We start from the raw sequence: 12,231 nt of genomic DNA, 5'->3' as shown, positions 1-12,231 counted from the left end.
TGTTTGCATGGTTTCAGCTAGATTGTCCTCAGGAAAGATTATGTCATTATGTTATTATTGTTTGCACAGTGGTTAAAATGCAGTATTGCAGGCTAACTCTGCCCACAGCCTGGAGTTCAATTCAGAGGGGCTCAAGGTTGACTCATCCGTCTATTCTTCTGAAGTCGATAAAATGAGGACCCAGATTGTCGGGGGCCATATGCTGACATTGCAAACTGCCTAGAGAATGTTATAAGCCACTATGGGGCCGTGTATAAATCTAATTGCTATTGCCATATACTGCACATCATGAAATCACAGCTGACATTTTTTAGGTAGCCGTCATTTGCATCAAACCCTTCTCAAGAACCTAAGATGTTGTATGTGTGCAGAATCATGCAGTATGGCCTTTTGTAATTAAGAAATGGAAATTTGTCAAAATGCAGATTTTCTAATTGCCACTTTGGTATGGCATCCAGTGTACTGATAACTACTGGGACCACCACAGCTGGTTCATGTGATAATCTTTCAACTTTGTTTTTCTGATTCTAATACTTTTAACACTAAAAGAGTGAAGCAAAATACATTAAGTGAATTAAAGGTATTAATTATTCTTCAGATTTAGACTTCAGTTTCCCCTCCCCCCGGTAATCCTTTTCTTTTCAGATGTATAAATTGTGGGTTTTATGTGATGAAGTCCTGCTGAAGTTCAGCCATGTGAAATATCAGATGAAACAGACCACAAGTTCAGGGTCAGTATATGGAGAAGCTAAACTGAACCCAGAGTGTCAAGAGAATTAGTTATCTGAGTGATTGTTTTTCTCCTTTTGGTTCTTCTGGCATACAGGGGGCTAGGAAAATACAACTGTTTGATTATTTAGCAAAAATGCAAATCACCCAATCCCCTTGGCTCATTTTCTGCACTATATTGCTCTGCTAATGAAGGCAATTTGAATTTGAATCCATTTCTCAAAAGAGGTGAACAATTTCTTGGAGTACTCACTAAAACCTTAATAGAGTCTTTCTGTTTCCATAAATCTTGTTCAAAGTTAATGTTTTTAAAGCATTCATATTAATTTCCAAACAACCTGAGCAATAAAGTTTTGCAAGGAAACATGTCTTAACTGAAAGAAACTAGGAGTTTTTGAGATAGCATTTCATTATTTCTGTTGTTTCTAGGTACCCTTTGTTTACGGCCCTCATTGTAAGTAACAGTTTAACAGATGAATTATCCAATATCATCAATCTAATTAAAGTACTCAAAGACACATAGTAAACTTCACATCAGCTTGTCACAGAACATACATATTACATTTTCACTTATACACACACACAAACAAACACATATATCAGATTGTATATTGAATCTGGGAATGTAAATGTTTTATTTTTACTGAGCTACCACTTATCCAATAGGTGACAATATGATCTACAGTCTCCAAGAACACAAACTTTTAAACACTAAATAATAGCCATGAGGAACAGGAGCAGTTAGTACTAAAACTCTGGTGTAAATCACCTAGGTTTAACTCCATAAGATAACCCCATTTTTTTCCCTTTCTCTGATTCTCCAAAGGTGCCTTGGATTGTTGTCAAAAGTCTCAAACGGCTATAATAGATTCTTGCAAGTCAATGTTCCTTCCTCCACCTCACTTACTTTTCGGATGTAAAAGAATGTGGCTTCAGTCATTCGGAAATGGCCATTATCTTGACTTTTGGCCTCAGATGCCACTGGAAATAATATGTAGGTGAACTGCCAGCCCCACTTGATAATTGCTTAGAAGAGTTTTGTTAGCAATTAGGGGCCTTCCTTCCTTCCTTCCTTCCTTCCTTCCTTCCTTCCTTCCTTCCTTCCTTCCTTCCTTCCTTCCTTCCTTCTTTCCTTCCTTCCTTCCTTCCTTCCTTCCTTCCTTCCTTCCTTCCTTCCTTCCTTCCTTCTCTTTTTATGACCACTTATTAGTGACAGAAGAATGGCAGTCTAGGCACTTTAAGTATTCTCCAGTTTACAACTTGACATCAGTGCATAATCTAGGTAAACTGTATTTTACAGGTATTCTAGTAGTTAGATTTTTATATAGGAGGTGATTGACTCAAGTCAATGAGAGTCAAAGTGTCTGAGATTTCTTTGACAACATTAGCTAACTATCAAGATTCTTTTAAAAGTGTGCTTAAACATATGGTATTTTTTTTCAGAAATTTAAAGAAATATATTCCTGTGAAGAGCTAAAAGACAATTTTTAAAAATGTTAAGAGACTGACACTTTAATTCTTGTAATTAAAGAATGTAAAAAAGTCAAGTGGGACAGAGAAGCTGAGAAGTGCCAAGAGAGGAATAATATGGCCCATATGATCAGCATGAAAACATTCATTTGGAGATGATGGTTAAGAATAACCCTTATATTTTAAAGGAGTTATATGACAGCTTTAAGATTTGTCGCAGTATTTTATTAAAATTAAAGAATCCCACTGAGAATTTTGCCTGGGAAAGAAATTTTATTTGAAAATTGGTTTGCTATCTGGTTTCCCTGCGTGTTAATATTAAAGAACAAGCTTCTAATTTGCTCAACAAATGGCATATCACTCCTATACAACATTACTAAACACTGTTATGTTGATTCCTGTTACGTTTTTGTGATATAACTTTCTATTTTGAATAATATGTTATTTGTTCACAGTGCCTTGCAGGAGGCTATTAGAGTATTTCATTGAATAATTTTGATAGCCTGGAAATATTTTCACTCTAATAGGAACTGAGTCTTTTTTGTACTGTAGCCAGAATTGCAATCATAGGACCAGGGTCACTTATTGTCTAGTTCTCTTAAGCTCTTGTACTGCTTGTTTTTTCATTCCTTGTATGTATTTGCAATTTATGCTTTAAAGTTTTTTTCTTCCATTTTTTCCTTTGTTGGATGATTTCTCCCTTTAGAGCTGATCATTCTAATTCACTATTTTTAATGTTTATTTTTGACCTTGGTGTATAAATATTTTTTAACTATAAAGCAAGTGCTAGCAACATTTTTCATGTATTGGTGTTTTATAAGTGGCTGCCTACATATTGTTTTATTTTAACATGTTTACAAATGAAAAGGGAAAATTTCAGAATGAGAAAAAATTTTTTTCAGGTAATACTCATTGTTTTGTATCTGTAATATAAGATCAAAAGAAGAAACCTAAAATATAACATACTGTATAGGTAGTATTACCTCCATAATATAATACTTTAAATAAAAATATTAACACTGTAAATTACAGAAGAAGAACAATGACAAAAAAATGTATTATTGATATTTTCTATAAAAATAAAACTATATTCAAAACCACTATACTATATTTAAATCTAGTCCATCAAAATATAATGATCACATGGGTTAACATATGGTTACAATGAATTGTATGAGAGATAGCAGTAGCATTTAGACTTATATATCACTCCATAGTGTTTTACAGGACTCTCTGAGTGGTTTACAAATTTCAGCATATTGTCCTCAACAATTAGGATCCTCATTTTACTGACCTCAGAAGGATAAAAGGCCAAGTCAACCTTGAGCTAGTCAGAATCGAACTCCTGGCAGTGAGCAGTAAGTTAGCCTGCAATACTACATTCTAACCACTGAACAACCACAGCTCCTGTCTAACGGTAGTGGTAGTGATGGTTGTGAAAAGTTCTTGGAACAGTAATTCACTACAAGCTATAAGTTAGTCAGTAGTGTGATATAGCTGCAAAAAAAAAGAGAAATGCAGTTTTAGGTTGCACTGACCAAAAATATAATTTCTAAAATACAAGGAGTAAATATTTTACTTTATTCAGTATTGGTCTGAATCTCCCTTAAGTACCAGGTTGGGGATACCACACTTTGAGGAGAATTCAGAGAAATAGCAAAAAGTAATAGAGGTGATCAAGGGATTGAAAATAAATTCCTTTTGGGGGGACAAATTGAAGAGCTTCGGTATGTTTGACCTTGAGAAAAGATAACAGAGAAGAAATATGAGATCACTCTTCAAATACTACTCTTTCTTGTTCCAGACCTTTGACCTTGGAATAATAACATATTTCAGTGACAGGAAGACAATTTTTGATTGAATGTATGGAGAAAAGAAAAGCCTTCCTAACTGTAAGGATAGTTTAACAGTGCAACCAGTTACCCAGAGAGATGGTGGGCTCTCTTCCATTGTATACAGTAAAGTAGAAGACTGGCAAGCACCTATGTGTGATTCTTTAATTTGGTTCCCACAGTTGTTGAATTTGATGTCTTTGAGGACCCAGATTGTTGGGGGCAATTAAGCTGACTTTGTAATAATGCCGCTTGGGGTGTGTGTGAAAGCCCTAATAAGCAGGCATATACATAGAATGAAGGCTACTGCTAAGTCTTCGGAGAAGGGCAGGATATAAATGGAATTAAAATAAAAATAAATTAAAAATGTCTTAAATGGCATTTTCCATCTATAGGATTCAGCTTAAATGGCATTTTCCATCTATAGGATTCAGCTCTTTCAGCCAGATGCCAGTAGTCTGTTCGTTTTAGACATGGTAACTCTCCGGCTATGTTGTTTTATCTCAATATAAGATAAAAGTATTGCTCCTAGACTCTTTACAAATATGTACTTTATCTACCGTAAACCCTATTCACTCTGCAAATCACAAAATCTGGATAATCTAGTTTAATAAAGGATTAAATTACATTGAATGGATCAACAGTAGACATGGTGAAGATAACTGGGAAATTGCAGATCAGGCCTTTTACAACAGGCAAAACCTTGTAAATATCCCTGGAAAAGCCAATATCAATGCAGCTTATAGAATTTAGGGCATAAAAGATAATATGTTCTTTCTTCTGGTATTTCACATCTGTAACTGTAAGAAATGATTCCTTAAACAGACAAGTTTTTCTATGCTAACCTGAATATTTTAAAATGTGCCTGATTATTTTTAATATGCAGTTCATGTTTACAGCAGAAGCAGATTATATCAAAGTTACTTAATCTGGCTTTCATGGCAGAATTGCTTTTTTATTGCCTGGTAGTGACTAATGTATATTTTTATATGCTTAAAACTTAGCATTTTGTTGGTGTTAAGGGCTAGAGTTCCTTTATCTTATGCAAATACCTGTCTATCTAGTAGCTTTTTCAGCCTCCCTCCTTAAAAATTGTGATCAGTTACAGAAAGATTATTTTATCCTGAATCAGCCTTAGTTATTTCCAAGCATGATAGAAAGGCAGTGATTGTGTTAAAAGTGTTTGAATAAATGCAGGTTGGGCTCAGTCATTTTTCTCCTCTGAAGGGCATATCAGCCACCAAGGGGGTGGGGGGTGGGTGGGAATCCTCAACCTTTGTTTGAATTGCAGAGATCACCTTCTAGTAAATTTCATGTGGCTTCCGATTCATTTGATGCACTGAACCCAAATATTTTTGAAGTCAGACATTTATTTCCTGGGAAGCAAATATCTCAACAGTAAATAAATCATGTGTGGCATTTATAGCAAAAAAGCAAAAAAACAAAAAACAAAAAACAAAAAAACAACCTTCAAGCCAGAGATGCTTTAAAGCACAAAACTTACTGCATTGGCATCTGATATGGTAGTGATAAAAATAAACTGGTGATTTTGGAGGGGAGATTACCAAGCAAATTAAACCTTGGTATCTATTAGATCATTGTTTTGCAACCTGTGCATTTTCCAAATATGTGGGATTCAGGCTCTAAAATTCACAATCCATCAAGGCCATTTCTAGGAATTGCAGAAATCCAATCTTCTCTGTCAAGGCATCTGTCTTTGGAACACCATCCCTGAGACCCAGATGGCCCCAACTCTAATAGCTTTCAGAAAGCTTTGAAGAGCTGACTTTTCCCCCAGGCAGTGGCCAGGATTTAAGGCTCTGGATATTTAAACAGAATGTGAGATCTGTTTCCCATTTCTTCTCATTGCATTCTGTCAATATATTGTTTTACTGCTTTGTTTTTTGTCCATGGAAATGAATGATCTAGTAAATGAGAAGTATACGGGGAAAATCCAAATAAATGTGGATTTATTTTTACTACTTTGAACAAAAAGTATTGCAGTAGTTGAACACTTGAAATACCAAAGGATAGTTTGAATAGATCTTCGTGTATGACATCTGGGCAATATTCCCCCAAAATCTCTTTTGAAAATACAGGCAAGAGATAATCTGTAGAACTGAAAAGAGAACTCATGCAATAGTGCAGATCAATTTTGGAATAAAGTATGATTTTGATGCCAAAGGCATTATTATTTTTAATTTATTAATCAAAATATCAACAATGAACTATGTGTAAAATATACTTTATCATCCTTAGTTTGTTTGCCTGATAAGGATGCCCAAACTCAGATGAAGTACAAAAAAAAAATGCTAGCACAATGTCCAAGTAAATTAAATTGGTTTTTATTTTATCCTATGAGGAAAAAACCTCTCTGTTTGAAATATCAGTGTTTGAAATATTGACTTCAGTCAGTCTTGACTCCTAGCAACTGCTTGGATAAAGTCCCTGTAGTTTCCTTAGCAAGATTTTTGGAAATGGTTTGCCATTACCTTCTTCCTACAACTGAGAATCAGCTGGCTTTATCTCTAAAGTAAGACTAGAATTCACAGTCTGCTTTTTATTTTGGTTTAGTGCCTTTAACCACTATACCACTATATCAAACTGGTTGTCTTATACAGTGTGGGGAATAGGCTTAGTGGCGCTACTGTCTATTTTTGTCATATTGTGATAAAAATACCTGAATTACTAGATTATGACATCTTCTGGAAAGCTGTAATCATATAAAGCTCTAATAGAAATTAGCATAAAGTATATTAAAATAAGTTTTCTTGAAACAAGTTGTTGTGAATACGCAAACATCTCTTTAGAGAAAGTAGAACTGGCAATAACAATTGTGGACACTTATTCAGATTTTTGACAGCTTTGTTTATATATTACTTTGATTGTTAAACCTGTCCAGTGGAAAGATGGAATTCTGTTCCATTTCTGGAATTCTGGAATCCACATTGGAGCTACCTAGCACTAGAGTCACCTTGGCCAATGCTATAGAAGAAGATTCAGTTTTCTCCCATGGTGTTTTTATTTATTTATTTATTATTTTGACTTCTATATCGCCCTATTCCCGTAGGACTCAGGGCGGTTTACAGGGCAATTAAAACCGTACAATACAAAAGTTAAAATAAATTTAAAACAAGTAATTAAATTTAAGCCCCAAAATTAAAACTTTAAAACCCAATTAAAAACCCCTCAGTCTAGGCCAGACAGCTCAAAGAGCCAAGTTTTAAGGTCCTGGCGGAACGAACGGAGGTCGGGGGCAGTCCTAAGTTCCATAGGAAGTTGGTTCCAAAGGGCAGGCGCACCCACAGAGAAGGCCCTCTGTCTGGGAGTCACCCGCCGGCAGTCCTTCGCCGGCGGTACCCTAAGAAGGCCCTCCCTGCAGGAGCGCACAGGACGATGGGGAGTTGATGCCGGCAGCATGGTGTTCCCTCAAATAATCCGGACCCAAGCCATTTAGGGCTTTATAGGTCATCACCAGCAAGGAAGGGTCTTTTCAGCCTTCTTTCATCTTAAAAGAATCCAAGAATTTCCAATAATTATTTTCTTGTTAATTTGAGAAAATTAGGAAGCCATAATGAAAAGTCTACCACACTGCTGTGTTTCAAGAGCAAATCCTATTTGTAGAATAAATATTCAAACATTTTGTGTCTCTTTCCCTACTCTATGAAATAAACTGCCCAGATCTCTCTTGGTCAGGAAGGCTGGTTTCTATATGTCCCTTATTTGGCAGTGATCAAGTCTGCTACCATGTTGCTTTTCTCTGGTTGAATGAAAACTAGCACTTACCTGGCATGGACACTAATGAAAATGGATTATTTTTGCCTGGAAAGATCTAGGAAGCTTGAAATTATTCAGCAGAAATACTATGCTTGAGATCAAGGGTTCAAATATTTCTAAATCTGCAATAGAAATGAGAACGGCATAAATATAGATCATAGGAACAAATGAAGTAGTAGCGAAATATATAACAATTTACTATTCAGAATATACATATTGGCCTAGTAAATTTTAATTTTTTATATATTAAATTGATATTTATAGAACTACTATCAGTGCTTGAACAAGAGCATGAGGACAATTGGTTCATTATGTCTGTTCTCTGTTTACTTTTCTGCTTTATAAATACATTTATACTTCTATTCCATATTTACAGTAATTGATTTGTTGCAAAATAGGAAAAAAATCTCACTAAATCTTTGAAAAATTCTGAATAGCTATGTAGAAATCACATTTTTGGAATCAGTGTTATTTGAATTTTTTAATACCTGAGCTCCAGTGGTTTTCTTTTTCTTTCTTTTTTTTTCACAGCGATAAAATGTTAAGAAGGACACATTTAGAGTTCTTTTTTGTTAAGGAATCTTTAACACATGATGGAGCTTCACAGAGTAAGATATATATATATATAGAGAGAGAGCCCAGTCCTGAAATTCTGGAAAACCCAGACTGAATTTACTTAAATTATGCTTTTATGTAAATTGCTTAAATAAGTGGACATATAAATATTATATACAATATATGTATATATATATATATATCTATTTTCTTTTCCTCCAGGAAATGATTTGTTCCTAGTAGCAGTTCATGAACTGGGACATGCCCTTGGATTGGAGCATTCAAATGATCCGACTGCCATTATGGCTCCATTTTACCAGTATATGGAAACTGACAATTTCAAACTACCTAATGATGATTTGCAGGGAATCCAAAAGATATACGGTATGCTCTTTAAAAAATATGCATAATGTGAGAAAGGATTATTTCTGCTGCATGCAGCGAGATATCTTTGCATACATGGTCAGTGTCATGGAAAGCTGTCAGTCTGTAGATTGACATGCTTATAGCTTCTTGTGTTCTATCTGTTCTTGCAGTTTTCATGTCAATTGTTCAGAAATTAGTTGCCATTACTTTAAGACTAGTCTGTTTATACTTTCTCATTCAAGTAATTAACTAGATCAAATCCTGTGTCACTTCCTTGGGGGCCAGTCAAGATCAGCTTAGTGCTGCCACCTACTGTGACTTGATGTTATAATGGAAGATAAAGTGAACATGCAAAAAAAAAAAAGTTTGTTTATCAAGCTTCAGTGGGTTCTTCATTTCAGTAAAACTGATACCGTCTAATTCAAAGAGTGAAATGATATGGCCTCACTCTTGTGCCTCAGATTGATTACCTTTTGGTCTGTTACTGCAAAACTAATCCTGTAAAAGAAGGCTGTGGAAATCCTTCTCCTGCAGCACTGGCCAGAGGGGTTTCAAACTGGGCAGCTTTGGCAAATGCTGTGGAACTGCCCACAGTGATTACTGAAGATGACCCACTTGGAGGCCCCTTAGCATTATGCCTTGGGTCTTCTAAACCTGATATTTTCAGCAAGTACTAGACACAACTCTATAGCATGTGCCAAACTTACAAATCCTGAAAACCTCTCCAAACTGGTCACTGGTGATGTTCCCAGCAAGGCAGCTTTAATATACACAGCAAACTGCCCAGCTTTGAAGCACTTCAGCCAGCATTGGAGAAGGTTGTGATTAAGCCTTTTCCCACAACCCTGTCCTCAGATGGGCTAAGGCCATTCCATTGCTTCGTTGAAGAATTATATTGAATCATCTCTTCACTACTGCAAAGCACTGTACATCACAAGGCTTCCACAGAATAGATTACTTTGTTGAAGAGAATGTCAATTTCTTTATACAATCCAAACTTGAAACAAGGAAGAATTTCATTACCATGCAGCTATTAAAGAGTGGAACAACTTGCCTCTTTTGAGTTGTGGGTGCTCCATTCTAAGAGGCTTTTAAGTTGGATAGCCATCTATTTGGAATGGTGTGAGAATTTGTGCTTAGAATATTTCTCATTCATTGCTGGCTGAGGAACTCTGGGAATTGAAATCCACACAGCTTAAAGTTGCCATGGTTGAGAAACACTAGCCTAGATTTTCAATATCCCTTCCAAACCTATAATTCTGTGTTTCTCATGGGCTTATTGTTTATGTCCATTTCTCAAAAAATCTTCTCATTTTGTTTTGTGCAAATTAAATAGTTTTGTTGTTACGGCTTTCTCTGGCATAATTCTCCCATTCTTTTTGCAAATAATAATAATAATAATAATAATAATAATAATAATAATGATGATGATGATGATGATGATGATGATGATGATGATGATGATGGAGAAGAAGAAGAAGAAGAAGAAGAAGAAGAAGAAGAAGAAGAAGAAGAAGAAGAAGAAGAAGAAGAAGAAGAAGAAGAAGAAGAAGAAGAAGTTGGAAGGGATCTTGGAGGTCATCTAGTCCAACCCCCTGCTCATTTCTTTAGTCCATTCATATTGGGAATACAGGAGACAGAATCTCCTCCCTTTATTGATTCAATATCTATTAATTTGCTACTGAACTTTCCTCATTCCCTCCAGTATATCCATTTCAACGTTTCTTGTCATCTTGTATCTCATTCTAAACATTGATTTACTAAAATATGTTTGAATTGTTTCTATTCTTTCACTAGATAAATTGATTCCACCTTGTTTAATGGTGGAAATACCAGATCAGCATTTTCATTGAAAAACAGTATTTTGTTCTAAGCAATTGCCATTGAACAAAAACATAAGGACAATTGATGATTCTATTTCTCCCATGTAGGGTTTGTGGTTTTCTGGACAGAAAAGTCTAGGCAAGCATTTTTCCTTGATACTAAATTTCCTTGATATCCAATTTCTAGCAACTGTAACCTAAATTTTGAAGATTCTGTGAATCTTGGGAGTTGGACATGATTTTCCTAAACAAATTGTACATGTGCATATTTTCATTTGAATTCCAAATTTTTAAATTGAATGCTGCTTGCCACAAGGTAATTCTTCTGATATCATGACAATGATAAAATCCAAAGTTGGCTGTCACTTTCTATTTAGATTAGATATTGCTCAAATGAACAAATGTTGCATTGCTCAATAACTATAATTTTATCATGCAAAACTGAAATAACAACAACAACAATACATTTCAAAAGGCGGCCTTACTAGGAATTGCTTCCATCCTGTGACGATATCTGTAATACCATCAAATATCCACATCTGCCTATCCCAGGTCCTTGGTAAGGACTCGATAGGTAGACAAAAATGCTGAATCCAGTCTGAACATCTGGCTGACTGTGCAAACAACAACAACAACAACAACAACAACAACAACAACAACAATAACAACAACAACAACAACAATAATAATAATAATAATAATAATAATAATAATAATAATAATAATAATAATAATAATAGGAAGGAACCGTGGAGGTCTTCTAGTCCAACCCCCTGCTCAGGCAGGAAACCCTATACTATTTCAGACAAATGGTTGTCTAATCTCTCTTAAAAACATCCAATGTTGGAGCATTCACAACTTCTGGTGGCAGGTTGTTCCACTGGTTAATTGTTCTAACTGTCAGTTCTAGGTTTCTTCTCTCCTTGATTAATTTTCATCTCTTGCTTCTTGTCCTGCCTTCAGGCGCTTTGGAGAATAGCTTGACTCCCTCTTCTTTGTGGCAATCCCACAAAGAATGTCTTAAAAAGACTACATGCATACATACACATATCTTGTACACAGGCAGTGAATCTTACAGGTGCCACCAAATATTATTGACTATTCTCTACATCCAGAATATCAGATATTAAGGAAACACACTCTTTATTTGACATCATGCTATTTTTTTCTGATTTGCATGTGATACAAAGAGAGAGAGAGAGAAAGAGAGGAAAAGAGCTTTGTTAGACCTGTCAAAGAAACTGTTCATCTACCTTTTTGTTTGTATATGGATAGTCAAATGTCACTAAGAAGGCCACATGAGAAACAAGGAAAAGAATAAAGTTTAACCCTATGAAACTATCTTGTTATTTTCAGATAATCTTCCTCTAGTATATCGTTATAAGGAAGCATATTTTTAGCAATTATTCTGGCAAAGAGCACCCTAAACCATTTAAACCATTGATAATTATAATCTTAATATAATGTGACAGCAACATTCATGTTTAATTCATTGACTAAAGAATAGAGATGTGCAGCTATTTGGATATGAATCACCTTTCCTAATTTGGATGTGAACAGCTGCATTTTCCTATTAAAGAGAAAATGTTTTATTTATCTTAAATCTAACAAAATTGTTGCAAGATACAGCTTATTTAGATGCACATCTTCTGTTCTTACTAGCTCTTCTATTTGATATT

General features: G+C 35.1%; 1 protein-coding gene across 1 annotated transcript in view; it reads left to right on the top strand.

Moving 5' to 3' along the window:
* Positions 1–12,231, top strand: part of MMP16 (matrix metallopeptidase 16) — a gene marked incomplete at both ends in the record, with an annotated part of 169,740 nt that overhangs the window by 100,356 nt on the left and 57,153 nt on the right. The window contains one exon of the mRNA XM_081322723.1: positions 8,586–8,747. Coding sequence (XP_081178849.1) covers positions 8,586–8,747 — 162 coding nt within the window. The remainder of the gene's footprint in view (positions 1–8,585; positions 8,748–12,231) is intronic.

This window comes from Vipera berus, assembly GCF_964194415.1.
Source record: "Vipera berus genome assembly, chromosome: 3".
Classification (NCBI taxonomy): Eukaryota; Metazoa; Chordata; class Lepidosauria; order Squamata; family Viperidae; genus Vipera; species Vipera berus.
This window is presented reverse-complemented; position numbering and strand designations above follow the sequence as displayed.